The following is a 15223-nucleotide window of genomic DNA, read 5'->3' on the forward strand; positions in this document are numbered from 1 at the left end:
GTGGATGATTGAGGATAGAGTGCAGGTGACGATCAGAGAGGATTATGGGAAGTGTAGTGTGCTGAGGTGACTGAGATTGTGACACTTACATTCTGGACTTTACTAAAAAAATGAAATACAATAAAATCATTCCAATCAGCTGAGATGAGTGATAAATAATATTGTGATGGTGCTTTTTTCTGCTCTCACTAGAAAACTCACATAAGAAAATGGCTTCCTGCTTAATAGCACTGATGGTAGGAATTTGATTATTAACTATTAAGGTAAAAAAATTAAAAAATAAAACTGGGCATGTTCTAATACTATGGTTTCAAACTGTGGTTTACCAATCGGCTGAAGAAATATTTCAAGAGATATTGTCATGGCCAACTTGTTCCCAGCCGTCAAATAAAGAGGATCACAAACTATTTCAATTATATGATTATTTATTATAAAGGAAATTATAAGTTACAAGAATAACACCAAGTCTAGGGATTAAACAATAAAAGAAAATTATGATCCAATGGGGCAATAAATGTTGATGAATATTAAACAAAAGAAATGAGAGCAAGTTGAAGCAGATGACTTCTCTGGAGAACTGAGTTCCACCAGAAGAATTACTGTTGACTATTACAAACTTTTATACTTTCCACCCACATATTAACCAATTAACAATGAAGTCTCCAGCCAATCAAATTTTAACATCATACTGCCCCCAGAGGTAACATGTGGAAGACGGGACCGTAACAATTTTCACTATTGAAGAAGCAAATGTTTCCAGCTATATGCAAGCTCATTATCATGCTGCACTGTGTTCCCAAAATGTGTTAGATAGCACAATCGCTTGTGCAATAGCCATTTGTCACCGCAACTTCCGGTGCGATTAAGCACAAAATTAAAACTTGAAAATATCACACAACAGGACAAAGCAATATTGATACAATCCACACTCATATTACACACAGATACACCCACACCTACACGCATACAGTTGTGGTCAGAATTAATGGCACCCCTGGTAAATATGATCAAAAATGGCTGTAAAAAATAAATCTGCATTGTTTATCCTTTTGATCTTTCATTCAAAAAATTTGCAAAAATCTAAACTTTCATTGAAGTAAAAGAATCGAAAGTGGGGGGGAAATCACATTATGAAATAAATGTTTTTCTCCAAAACATGTTGGCCACAATTATTGGCACCCCTAGAATTTTTTACGAGTAAAATATCTCTGAAGTATATTCCCATTAATATTTACACTTTTTTAGCACACCAGGGTGACTAGGAACATACAATTGTCTAGCTATGACTATGAGTTTAAATATGAGGAAACACAAAGGCCAAATTCCCTTAATCATCCATCACAATGAGTAAAAGCAAAGAATATGTGCATGTGCATCAAAATATTGTTGAGCATCACAAAGTAGAAAGTGGCTGTAAGAAAATAGCTAAAGAATTGAAAATCCCCATTTTGACCATCAGGGCAATAATTAAGAAGTTCCAATCAACTAAAGATGTTACGAATCTGCCAGGGAGAGGACGTGTGTCTATCAAGGTTATTTTCGTAAACGAAAACTGAAACTAAGACTAAAACTATTGGTCAAAAAACATTTTTGTAAACTGCAATAAAATAGAAATTTCAACATAAATGAAAAACTAAACGAAACTAACAACAGTTACTGAAATACTAACTGAAACAAAATAATAATTAGCAAAAATAAATAATCGTTTTCGCAATTAATAAGCTCTCATCCTGTACCGGAAAATCACTTTTTTTCCATTCCACTGCTAGTTTATTTTTCAGTGTATGACGTTGCGCTCACATCTCGCGTCTTTTGCAGCATCTCGCGCATGATACGACGCGGCACCCAAGTTAAAATAAGTTCAACTTTTAAAAGACGCATATAGAGACCTTGTGCTTTTTCCCCATTCCACTGCCTGCATCTTTTTTCTGTTTTTCAAAGCAAAACCGCTTTCTGTGTGAACCAGCCCTAAGAAGCAGAAATGGCCAAACAATTATTTCCATCATGCCTAGACCTTATGCAAATAGAGCTTAATCCCATCCCATGTAAGATAACCATCTCATGTGAAACTAGCCTAAACAAGATAGGCCTACCACACATATATATAATTAGACAAGATACCACACTGAGCAGAAAACGGATAAAAACAAATTGCTATTGTCTATAGCCCAGAAATAGACGTACATTTGTCAGAGTAGAAGTAGGCTATACTAAATGTCTGGTCTGAATAGAACATTTGAATATGAGTATAACTATGAGTATATGATTTTAAACGATGCAATAGACAAAAAGCATAAATGTATCAATGCAAGAATAATGTTTGAAAGGATTAATCATAGAAATAACCTTAAAGAGTAATAATAATAATCATACGCATATCTTTTTCTTTTTCTTATACACCACGTTTAACAAGTTCTCTTACGAAAGTACTCTTGTTTTGTGTAAGTTTAGCTTACGCTACAGGAAAACTCCTTTTCTCGAGAATACTGAAGCAAAAAATTATCCTTAATTTTTTAAATGTAAAACGCATTTGCTGCAGCAGGCAGACATAGGCGAGGCAGCTCGACCGCCACGAGTTGTGCACTTCCTGCCTGGGAAAAGAACACGCGGACCACGCGCTCGCCGACGGCGGCTGCCGTGAATGCGAATCTTTGCCTCTCTCGACCCTGCGGGCTTGACAGGCTTTGTTCGCCATCAAGTCCGCTGTATCCACGCCTCCTGCTGGGCCGCGCCATAAAAAGCGCCGCTCACAAAGGCCACCAGAAGTCTCTGTGAAAGAGCACTCGCCGGTGGTGTCCCCGCGAGCCTCTTTCTCTGAGTCACCCGTCTCATTCCTCAACGGCCAATGACCCGCTGCCGCGGCGGCCGAAGAGATGGAGTGGGATGTCGCGGAGGATGACAGCTGCTCGATCCTTGCGTCCGGGAGCGAGGACTGGTCGGGATCCAACCCTGACCCCGTCCTGTCGACTCAGGAATCCAGCGTGAGGGCTTCCGTCGACGCTGAGCTTCTCCGCCTCCTCACAAAGCCCATGGAGGACCTCGGCCTTGACTGGTCTGTGCCCAAGGAGCCCGCGCCTAACAGGTTGGATGGCTGTTTTCTGCCTGGACGCCGCTCTGCACCTGTCTCGAGGCCCGCTCCCTTCCTCCCCAAGCTGCACGATGAGCTCTCCAAGTCGTGGGGAGCCCCGTTTTCGGCCAGGCTGAGATCCTCTGTCTCTTCGACGCTCTCCGTGGTTGACAGCGCGAAAGACAGGGGATATCTCTCCGTTCCTCCTGTCGAGGAAGCTGTAGCGACACACTTGTGTCCGCCCTCTGCAGGATGGCGGTCCAAGTTGATTCTGCCTACCAAAGCCTACCGGACTACTTCGATGCTGATTGGTCGCGCCTACGCCGCCGCTGGTCAGGCCGCATCCGCTCTGCATACCATGGCTGTCTTGCAGATTTACCAGGCCAACCTTCTCCGTTCACTGGACGAGGCTGGCCCATCAGCGGAGGGCGTGACGGACTTGAGAAGCGCGACGGACCTAGCTCTCAGAGCTACCAAGACCGCCGCCCAGGCTATCGGGCGCAACATGGCCGCTCTCACCGTCACTGAGCGTCACCTGTGGCTAACGCTGTCAGACATGTCTGAGTCTGACCGCGCCACCTTCCTGGACGCCCCTGTTTCACCAGCTGGTCTCTTCGGTCCCTCGGTGAAGGGCTTCGCGGAGCGATACACAGAGGTGCAGAAAACGTCTCAGGCTATGAGACACTTTTTGCCGCGGAGTTCCAGTGAAAACAGCACCCCCACCGCCTCCTCCGCCCGCTTCACAACATCGCCAGGCTCGGGATGCACGTCAGTGCTTGTGCTCTACCAGCCTCCGCAGACCACCTCCCGCCCTGGGACCTAGGCACAAGCTCGCGCCGAGCTTTGAGCCTCCTAAGTCTTCCTAGCCCCCCTAGCAAGGCGCCGATGGTTAAGTCCCACCGCGGCCGGACCGCCATCAAAATCAGCACGAACTGCTCTCTCAGTTCCCTCAGCAGAGGTGACTCGAAGAGTGTATTTAGCAGCCAACGAGTCAGTTCCTCAACTCGCTCGCCTGCACACAAACGCCGTTTTCACGCCGACCCACATAAATCTCAAAAAGAGCATTATGTCTGGTCATATTCCAGCTCAGGCCTCGCGCCGCGAGCTCACAGAGCTGTGCCTGTAATAAAGCATCTCCCCGTTTATACAGCCGGGGTGCCAGTTACAGAACCACTGCACGAAGTGCCATCTGCCCCATTTGAAATGAGCATGATGAACGAAGTACGTCATCATGGCCGGGTCTCCGCGTCCCCGTATACGAGCGACGCGAACCCAGATTTCATTCTATCCCTGGCCATTCACGTGAAAGCATGGGAAGGGATCCCAAGGGCTTCAAAATGGGTGCTAAAGATAGTGAAACAGGGCTACTTGCTACAATTTGCTCGCAGACCACCGCTCTTCACAGCCTGGGTCGAAACTTCAGTGAATCAGGAAGTAGCACATCTACTTCGCACCGAAATAGCGAATTTGCTGAGGAAAGGGGCGGTGGAAAACGTCCCCTTGGCAGAGAGCGAGTCGGGGTTTTACAGCCGTTACTTCTTAGTACCAAAGAAGGATGGCGGGCTCCGCCCTATACTAGATCTACTATTACTATCTACTATAGATACTACTATCTACTATACTAGATCTAGATATACTATTTTCAGATCCAAATAGCAGCCCGTCACAGTCCATTCTTGAGATTCGCCTTCGAGGGCCAGGCTTATCAGTACACCGTCCTTTAGCTCGTACATTTACGAAATGCATGGACACGGCGCTCGCGCCCCTCAGACGAAGGGGCGTGAGAGTCCTGAACTATCTGGACGACTGGCTAATTATAGCACAGTCAAAGGAGGAACTGGTGCTAAACAAAGTTTACTGCTGACCCATCTCGAACAGTTGGGTCTCAGAATCAACTGGGCCAAAAGTATTCTATCCCCCAGCCAGGAAATATCTTTTCTGGGGATAGAGTTGGACTCCAGCTCTATGGTGGCGCGCCTGACGTGAGAACGCGCGGCAGTGATCCAGCGCCTAGCAGCGATATTCACTGTAGGGAAGAATCTTCCCCTCAGAGTGTTTCAGAGGATGATGGGTCTCATGGCCTCAGCCTCGACGGTGCTGCAGCTGGGTCTGCTGCACATGCGCCCTTTTCAGCTGTGGCTGAGACAGCGGGTGCCAGCGCGAGCATGGACATCAGGTCTGCTTCGTCTCACGGTGAATCAGACATGTGTAGCAGCTCTGAAACCGTGGATGAGAGCCGGCTGGTACCAGTCCGGCATGAACCTGGGCATCGCTTCACGAATCAAAGTAGTCTCGACAGTTCTTCCAACACGGGTTGGGGCGCCCTAAGACGGACCTTCAATGGGCCTGTGGTCAGACGCGGAGAAGCGTCTACACATAAACTGTCTAGAGATGAAAGCGGTCGAAAAAGCCCTTCAGTTCTTCCTCCCCACACTGAGGAACCACCACGTTCTGATCAGAACGTACAACACGTCGGTGGTGTCCTACATAAATCGCCAGGTCGGCCTCAGGTCCCGGAGCCTTCTTGCAATAGCAAAACACCGCCTCATATGGGGCCAGCACAATCTATGCTCGCTGAGAGTGGCGCATGTGCCGGGCGTCCTGAACGTGGGCCCAGATATGCTATCCAGGGCAAAACTCTCCCCAGGGGAGTGGTCCCTGCACCCCCTGACAGTGCAAAACATCTGGGACATTTTCGGCAGAGCAGAGGTAGACCTGTTCGCGTCGCAAACCAACGCTCACTACCCAATGTTCTTTTCAAAAGAAAGAGATGCGCTGGCCCTAAACTGGCCCAGACGCCCTCTCTATGCGTTTCCTCTGATCGCCTTGTTACCACAGGTAATCAAGCGAGCCAGGGAGAGCAAATGCTCGATACTCCTGGTAGCTCTGCTATGGGAGAATCAAGTCTGGTTCCCAGAACTGATGGAACTGGGGAACATAGCTCCATCGCCGATTCCGCTGAGGAAGGACCTGTTGTCCCAGGCCCAGGGCGCAATTTGGCACCCATACCCCGAGCTGTGGGCCCTACATGTGTGGGCGATCAACTATCACCATTTCACCTCCCAGAGGGAGTGCTGAACACGATCACAAGAGGCCAGAGCTCCGTCTACTAGACGGCTCTATGCGTCCAAATGGTCAGTGTTCGCTGAATGGTGCTCAGCTCATGACTTAAACCCGCTAGATGGTGAGGTAACGGTGGTGCTTTCTTTCCTACAAGAGCTGTTGGATAGCAGGAGAACCCCATCCATGCTCAAAGTGTATGTGGCGGCCATAGCAGCATTTACGAAACCTGTAAATGGCCAGTCGCTGGGAAAGAATGACCTCATAATCCGTTTTCTCAGGGGTGCTAGCAGGCTGAATCCTCCTCGGCCACCCTCCGTTCCAGCCAGGGACCTTTCCACGGTTCTAGAGGCCATGAAAGGTGGACCATTTGAACCATTACACGCGGTGGAGCTAAAATACCTGTCATTCAAAACCGCTTTTCTGCTGGCACTAGCCTCAGTAAAATGGGTGGGTGACCTGCATGCGCTCTCGGTGAGCGCTACGTGCCTGGAATTTGGGCCTAATGACTCTAAGGTCATCCTCAAACCAAGGCACGGTTATGTCTCAAAAGTGCTTGCGACTCCTTTTAGAGCGCAAGTTATTTCCCTCTCGGCCCTCCCTGCGTCTGACAGTGAGGCTGGGGTTAACCTCCTTTGCCCGGTAAGGGCTTTAAGGATTTATGTGGAGCACTCTGCTGCCTTTAGGCAAACAGAGCAGCTTTTCGTTTCGTTCGGTGACCGCGTCAAAGGGCTAGCTGTCTCGAAACAGACCCTGTCCAGATGGATAGTAGACGCTATTGTGTCAGCTTATGCGTCCAAGGGCCTGGATTGCCCCTTGGGGGTTAGGGCCGATTCGACTAGAGGTATGGCCTCGTCGTGGGCATGGACAAGTGGGGTCTCACTTCATTACATTTGTATGGCAGCAGGCTGGGCCTCGATGTCTACATTTGTAAGGTTTTATAACCTGGAAGTACCTGCCTTACAGGCCAGACGTTCTCAGTCTGATTATGCTATTAACATTGTCTACCCAACCCAGTTTGATTAGACTGTTGATATGCTGCAACGTCCTGTGGGCTTATGCAGTTTAAGGTGGTCATACTGCCTTAACTGTGTATATATGTGTATGCACCTATCTCATAACACCGAGTCGTCCTGCCCTGTTCTGCCGTTGCGATCACTTCACTTATACATGAGCCCCGGTCTACTGCCCTTGGGACATAAGTGTTGGAAACTCAGCACGCACGCCACTTTACATAGGGTTCCCGTAGCGTAAGCTAAACTTACGCAACACGAGAGTACTCTCGTAAGAGAACGACACTCGGTTACTAACATAACCTTGGTTTTCTCTAGAGAGGGAACGAGTGTTGCGTAGCCTGCCGTGCTTGTGCTGCACTGTGGTTTCGCTTCCAGGTGACTGAAATCACTTGTGCAACCTGGGCGAGGGGGTTTTATAGGCTAAGCCACACCCCTTTTGGCGGGCCATGACGACAGTGCGGGAAGGCTCCCCATTGGCGCTGGAGTCATGCCAAGACGCACTGATAGGTTGCAGCAGTTGCCGCAGAGCAGCCAATAGGCGCGCGAGCTGCCTCGCCTATGTCTGCCTGCTGCAGCAAATGCGTTTTACATTCTAAAAATTAAGGATAATTTTTTGCTTCATTATTCTCGAGGAAAAGGAGTTTTCCCGTAGCGTAAGCTAAACTTACGCAACACTCGTTCCCTCTCTGAACCGAGGTTACGTTAGTATCCGAGTGTCGATTTCATTTTTAATACGAATGAGTATGAATGAATAATTTTTACCTTTTAGTTGCATTTGTTTGGTTCTTTGTTCATCCTCAAACAATTATTTTATTTTTATTATTAAGAGGTTTTCACAAGAGTTAACTGTAAACTGCAAACATTAAACTTTGCTGAAATTAAATGTGTTCTATTAACTCTGCTAAACTATAATTACTAAAACTAAAAATGAAACTAAATATATACAAACTATATAGAAATGTGTTCACAAATTAAAAACTAAACTAAAACTAACAAAACCATTAATGAAACTAACTAAAACTAAACTGAAATTTATAGGAAATTTGAAGATGATATTAAAATAAAAACTAATTAAAAAATGCAAAACTATAATAACCTTGGTGTCTATTTTGTCTTAATGTACGGTGAGGAGGAAAGATTGAGTGGCCAAAGACTCTCCAAGGATCACAGATGGAGAATTGCAGAGATTACTTGAGTCTTTGGGTCAGAAAGCCTATAAAACAAAAACCAAACAACCCCTACATCACCACATGTTGTTTAGGAGGGTTTCAAGAAAAATCCTCCTCGCTCGTCCAAAAACAAACTCCAGCATATTCAGTTGTCAGACACGGCTGGATCTTCAAAAGGGACCAGATTCTATGGTCAGATGAACCAAAAAAAAGGGCTTTTTGGCAGCAAACCCACCAGATGTGTTTGGTGCAAACAGGGATAATAAGTACCCCAAACCCACGGTTAAATATACCGCTGGATCTTTAATGTTGTGGGCCTATTTTTTTGCTGAAGGCCCTGGACTTCTTGTTCAGATACATGGTATCATGGATTCTAGCAAATACCAACAGATAAAAAATCAAAACCTTACGGCCTCTGCTAGAAATCTTATAATGGGCCATGGTTGAATCTTGCATCAGGACAACGATCCAAAACAAACATCAAAATCAACACAAAAATGTGTTACGGAGCATAAAATACTCAAAATGCTTCAGCAAAATTCCAAGGAGGCCTCAAGATAAGAAAAAAAAAAGCTTTAAAATGAGCTAAAACAACTAAAAGTCAAGATATTTCTTATTTTAATTCACTTCCTTTTTTGAAGAACCACGTTTAACATGGTCTTGGAAAACCGGGATATATGAGGAAGACTCATTTTAAAAGTGTGATTTCTAGATTTGGAAAAGTCGTGTAAATTAATAAAATCTTACAACTCCATGGATATTTTCCATATATTCCAAATAATAGATAGAGATAAATTAGCAATACAATATTAGATAAAAATTAGATGGAGAGGAAACGATCGGGGGCCTTTAATTATTGTTGTGGACAATGGGGGCCTTGGAGTCAAAACCACTGCTATAGCTCACATTGATTTTAGCAGAAATATGTGCATTCATAACACAACTGGATTGCATTCTCAGTGTGGCCCACAACAGGCGCTACAATGGGCATTATGCTAAACTGTCTTCTTCTATTGTTAGCTATCTATTTCAGGTGAACTTCTGTCATGGCGAAGCAGTTTGAAGAGACTCTAACTGAGCATGTTATAATGTTTCTAGCTAGCTGGAACCAGAAAAATAAAACATTCCGTTTAATGACAGATATTTGAAGGTAACTCTATCGCCCCCTTGAGCACTGAGGTGCTACAGTAATTTAAGAATGCAAGTGTGTACAACAGGTTTCAGTGCATTGGCTAAACATTTGGGGCTGTGTTTGCATACATTTGAATAGTATGTTTCTAGCCTTAAATTGGGTGATAGGGGAGAGACACTCTTTAAACAACAGCAGGATACAGTACTAGAACCACTGAGCAAAAACTGCACAGTAGGCATTCACCCCTCACTGACATTCTGCAGGGAAGAAAATCACATGAAATATCGCTAATATCTAGATGTTTCTATGAGAGCAAATTAAAACTTTTGCTAGTAATCTCACATCTGTCTCCTCAAGCAATGTCACAATCTGTGCTTAGATTTGCCACAAAGTCAATAATAAAAGTCAGATTGTGTTTTCTTATTAATTTTTCCAAGACTAAATTTACATCCGCATTCATTTTACAGTTCTGTTCTTTTATTTTATTATATGTCAACATTTTGCATTTCTCCCAAGGAATCTGGAGAGAAACATCAGAGTCAAATCTAATAGTTCAATGAGCTATGAAAAAGCAACCTCTAAAGAACAAAACATTTCCAAACCAAACCCTAACTCTATAGTAAGTACATGAAGTTAATTCATATTACTTAGTACTTATTTGAGTAAGTACAATGTAACTACATCACCTTAAAATAAAGTGTAACAAAAAAACCCCCACCTAAATCATACAACATACAAGATGTTCTTAAAGGGAAGTAATAGGGATGCACAATATGTCTACACCCTATTGATTATCTCCTGATATCAGATTTATTGATTTAATCTGTATTGTCGATATTTGATAGTTAATTGTGCATGCTATTACATATACAGTAACACTCACTTAAAGTTAATGTTACAAAAACACTAATTTAATAACACTAATAAATGCAATATTTAGCAAATCTCAAAATGAATATCAATTTTCATTGTGTATATTATAATACTGTGATGTCAAAATTCAAGTGAAAATTTTTAATTTAGACAAAATAGGCCAGAATTTTAATATCGACAATAACATGAAAATAATTATGAGCTTATCATATTGGGCACAATATATTAAAAGACATCTGAAGGGACAAATGAACCATAAGCAATAGCTTTATCATAAATCTATAAATACTCTCAATCAGTACAATTCAATTTGAGTTTTATGGAGTTTATCTGTTTCTCATGACTGAGAATTATCTCCTCTGCTATCTAAATTCTCATCTGCAGTCATCATAGCGTATAAAACATCACAGCAACAAATTCAATTACGAGTCAGAAGAGGATGGATGGATATGCCAAGAATTGTGATCACTGCAGGGACCTTTCGAGTCACTGACTCTAGTGAGTGAGTCTCTCCAACTCTGTTTACCCAGTAACCCCTCTCTCTACACCCACCTCGCCACCGACAGCGCCGTCGCGTAGCAACCCAACACGACGCGTGCACCCAGAGTGGGAAGTTGGCCGAGTGAGACAGAGAAGGAGGTTGTGGACAAGTAGTGTGAAGAGGTGAGAGAGAAATAAAGGGAAAGGAGGAAAGAAAGGGAAATATTTGGGGTCTTTGAATTGCGCAGCTTGAAGATAAACACGCCACATCTGATTGAGAAATAATGAGCTACACTCTTAAATATAAAGATTCTTCACTGGCATGTGTGGTTCCATGAAGAACCTTTAACATCCATGGAACCTTTCCATTCCATAAAAGGTTCTTTATAGTGGAAAAGGGCTTATTCTAAGAAATAATGGTTCTTTTAAGAACTGTTCTCTGAAAGTTTCTTTGGGGAACTCTTTTGGAAAGCTTTATTTTTAAGAGTGTAGGGAGAGGGGGACATTTAAACTGACGGAGATGTCAAGAAATCAAGACAAAAAATTTCTCTCACCATCACTGGTGGAAGACTTGAGTCTCTGGCATAGGCCCTCTACATCTCCAAAGCTCTCCTGAATTTTCTGCAAGGCCTCTGGTCCTCTCAGCTCCATCAGAGACCGGAGCTCATCCAACGACACCCCAAAGTCACCAGCATGGTTGGATTCTGCGCTTCCTCCACCCCGCTTGGGGTAAAACTCGACCGCACTATTGGCCATCTCACCCATGGTCGCCGTGGTAGACATCTTGAGTCTTAAGGTGTTCGGTCCACAATGTTTGATCTATATGACGTCTTCTCGTCCAGGAGGTTTCAGCAACGTGAGGTCAGTCTTAGTGACAATTCTTGGCTTGAGATTTTTTTGGGTTCGAAATTGACCCTCCGCTCCTCTCCCTCCCCGGTAGTTCCTCCCGTTCTTCTAACTCTCCATCAGAGGAGGGAACTGGGACAATGGCAGCCAGACACTTATAGTGTATTTTGAGAAATCCTGTCCTCTCTACTCAACCCCCTCACCCCGAGGGTCAACAGAACGAGGGATCTGGCCGCTTCCAATCCATCAGGACACAGAATGAGAGCAAAGAGGGGGCACAAAACCGAGCGGGATATTATGTAGATCTGCAGCGCTGATGCGTTAGGATTCAAAGTGTGCTGGATGTTGGGATTGGCGAGGAAACCTGCAGAGAAACACAGACAGAATAACACATTACAGTCTTTAAAGTGCTCGAGTGGGCAGCAACTCAGAGTACAGTGGGCATTCCTTAAGAGACAGACCGAGCATACAGTCAGACGGCTCCGAGCTAATGCTTTCAAACGTATCAGCATATTTTCTCCTCAATTCAAAGGTCTTTTGTATTTTAATTGAGTCCCACACTTCCCTTAATCTCATTAATAAAGTATTAGACAGGTCTTTACGAGATTAATTATGCTAAACGGACAGGTCAGCCCATTTCAAGTGCAACACAACTAAAATCCCTGGACATACAGTGAGGTACTGTATATAGGTATAAGCAATGTGTGCTCTCACAGATGGTGATGCATATAGCTTATACTGTATCTCCAGCAATCCAGACCACTGCATTAGCCCATAGTTGCCATGGAAACCTACAGATGCATCTGACTCCCACAAAGCTACTTCGGCCTCGCTATACCCCGACACACACACGTTTCCTCTCTATCTCTATCATTTTGCCCCTAATATCATCTTCCGACTTTGTCTTTCTCTTTTTTTCTTTCCATCTCCCAGCATGCCTCTGTATCTGTCCCTATGTTCTCTTAGATGACAGTCTCAGCCTCAGACGGCACGCCCACAGACCACCCACGGTCCATTCGCTGAGCGTCTGATGCACACAGCACACAAAACTGGAAAGAACTTTCTCAATCTGGCAAGGTCTAATTTGATTGGCTGCAACATCCGGGAGTGAAAAGACAGGGTTTTTCAGCAATCCATCTGGAAACAAAGTTGTGTTTAGGTATCAGGTTGATAAATATACTGGAATATTATATTAAATATGGAAAAACATAATTGTTTATTTATAAATAACTAATATATGACATTTTAAGAACCTATTCAATGTAATTATTTAATTTAACAATTTTTATTTAATTATTTTTCTTTAAGCTAGTCATTATTGTGATATAATCTATTATAGATCTATTTTCAGATGAACCTGCCCTGAATGACAAACCCCAATGTGGACCAGGCAATATGCGGTTTAGTCAAGTTCTGGCTATGCAAGACTGCTTATATGGTGATGAGTCTGGGGTATGCAGCGTGAGTATGTGTGTAGGCAGATAGGGCCGGGAGTGTGCAGGAGTGACATAGAGGGTGTCATCATTCTCATGCTGACTCACTATCCCAGCCTTCCTTTCCCCCTCCTTTCCCTCTTCTTCTCCGATGCACAACAGGAAGGTTCCGCACAGTCAAGAGATAATCAGGGGTCATGTGTAGGCCCACCTTTTCTGCACTGGTTTTGAGGAAAAGCATGCACAATTGATTTAAACATGGTAAATGTGATAAACGGAGTTGAGAGCACTGCTCTTATTGGTAGCTAAAAGCAAATTATCCAAAGTACTGTTATCATAAATGAACAGACAGCGAGCTGAGTATGTGTTGGTCTAGTGTACCCAAACAGGACAGTGAAAAGTCTGGTCTGGTCTTCACTGCAGCTTTATCTGGCCAAGAACCGCCTACTTAGATGGGAAAATACTGACTGAGTGCTGTGTAATGTGACCAAACACAGTTCATTTTTTATGTGTTTTATGGCTATCTGAAAAAGATTATACCCTCCAAAAAAAGAAAGTCCCTTATGCTCACCAAAGCTACATTTATTTGATCAAAAATACAGTAAAAATAGTACTGTTGTGAAATATTACTACAATTTTAATATTTATTTATTTTAAATACATTTTTTATTTTAATATATTTTAAAATTCTTGTGATGGCAATGCTGAATTTAGCACTTTTTTAGTCTTCATCATCACATGATCATTCAAAAATAATTTCTTATTTATTATCAATGTTGGAAACAGTTGTGCTGTTTAATGTTTTTTTGGATAAACCACGCTAAAAAATGTTTTAGGATGTTTCAACGAATACAAATGTTCAAAAGAACAGCATTTATGTGAAATAGAAATCTTTTGAACTTCATACAATTAATTTACTGCCACTTTTGACCAATTTAATGCTCAAAAAACTAAATCTTTCTGACCCCAAACTTTTAAAATGCCAGTGTATCTAAAAAAAAATGTCAAATTTGACATGGACATCTGCATCAATCTTAACCAACATAATGCCACTAACATTCTCCCTCGAAAAGCACTCATTGCATCAACACGGTACCCTCTGAACAGGAAAGCAGCCAATCAGATTGCAGCAGTTTCTAGGTAACAGACATAAAAGGGAAAGCGATTATCATTTTTCTTTTTTTTCTTTCTGAAGATAAGAATTTCTTAAGCACATTTGTGTCATTTGGGGCCACTTGCTGGCATGAGACACGTTCACTTATGGGTCTATGCAGCCCCAGATTTCCACACCAAGAGACTGCTTAACTGTGCAGTTATGTTCAGTGTGCAGCAGGCAGATGGTCTGGAGATTATGCTGAATATTCACATCGATCCGTGTTTTCCCAAACCTTTCAGTAAGTGTGCTCTAGTGCCATTCGGTAAGACACTGTTGATACTGAGCTTTCCCAGGTCTGCCTTGCTCAGACCGGCCCTGACTACCACGACCCAACCCAATCTGCTAAAGTTAAAAGGGAGAGACAGAGGGCCAGCATTACATAAATTGTTCAGCGCCTTATGTAATATGTCCAAGTAACCAACAGAGAAGTACTCGCGCTCACACCCACTCATGGGCGCAGACACACACACAAACACAAACACAACCCCTTAAAGCTAGAAGAGACTCTAACCCATATTCAAACATTAAATAAGGGCCACACCAGTCTATCCACCAAATTGACACCAGGAACCAATAATCTGACGCTGTGAAACAATGCAGGAGATTACTTTATTGAACGGCAACATTTACAATCCAGAGGTCTGCAGCACAAAAAAATTAAATAAAAAAGCAAGCAAGGGTCGATGAGTCAGTGCGTTGCTCACTTCACTCTTAATACACAGACAGACCACTGACAGAGTCTGAGCACACACCCCAACCACTGAGCGAAGTAGTTTAGCCGCACTTCCGTCCACTCACATCCAGACGTCAGCTGAAGGGACTTGTTTAACAAGGCATGACAGTTTCTATGGGGGAAAAAGACACATATTCACTCAACACCTACCAAATGAAAACAGATATGAACACCAGTTGCATGAGACTATTTCGACCGAGGCAGATTAAAATAGGCCTCAAAGAAAGAAGCTTTTTGAGAATAAACAAACTGAGATGG

General features: G+C 43.4%; 1 protein-coding gene across 5 annotated transcripts in view; it reads right to left on the bottom strand.

Annotated features, from left to right (window-relative positions):
- Positions 1-15223, bottom strand: part of atp2b3b (ATPase plasma membrane Ca2+ transporting 3b) — a 63132-nt gene that overhangs the window by 43396 nt on the left and 4513 nt on the right. For all 5 annotated transcript variants that reach the window (XM_079849042.1, XM_079849043.1, XM_079849041.1 and 2 more), the window contains exon 2: positions 11352-12007. In XM_079849042.1, coding sequence (XP_079705168.1) covers positions 11352-11580 — 229 coding nt within the window. In that variant the 5' untranslated portion in view covers positions 11581-12007. The remainder of the gene's footprint in view (positions 1-11351; positions 12008-15223) is intronic.

Source organism: Squalius cephalus, assembly GCF_949319135.1.
Source record: "Squalius cephalus genome assembly, chromosome: 18".
NCBI classification, from domain to species: domain Eukaryota; kingdom Metazoa; phylum Chordata; class Actinopteri; order Cypriniformes; family Leuciscidae; genus Squalius; species Squalius cephalus.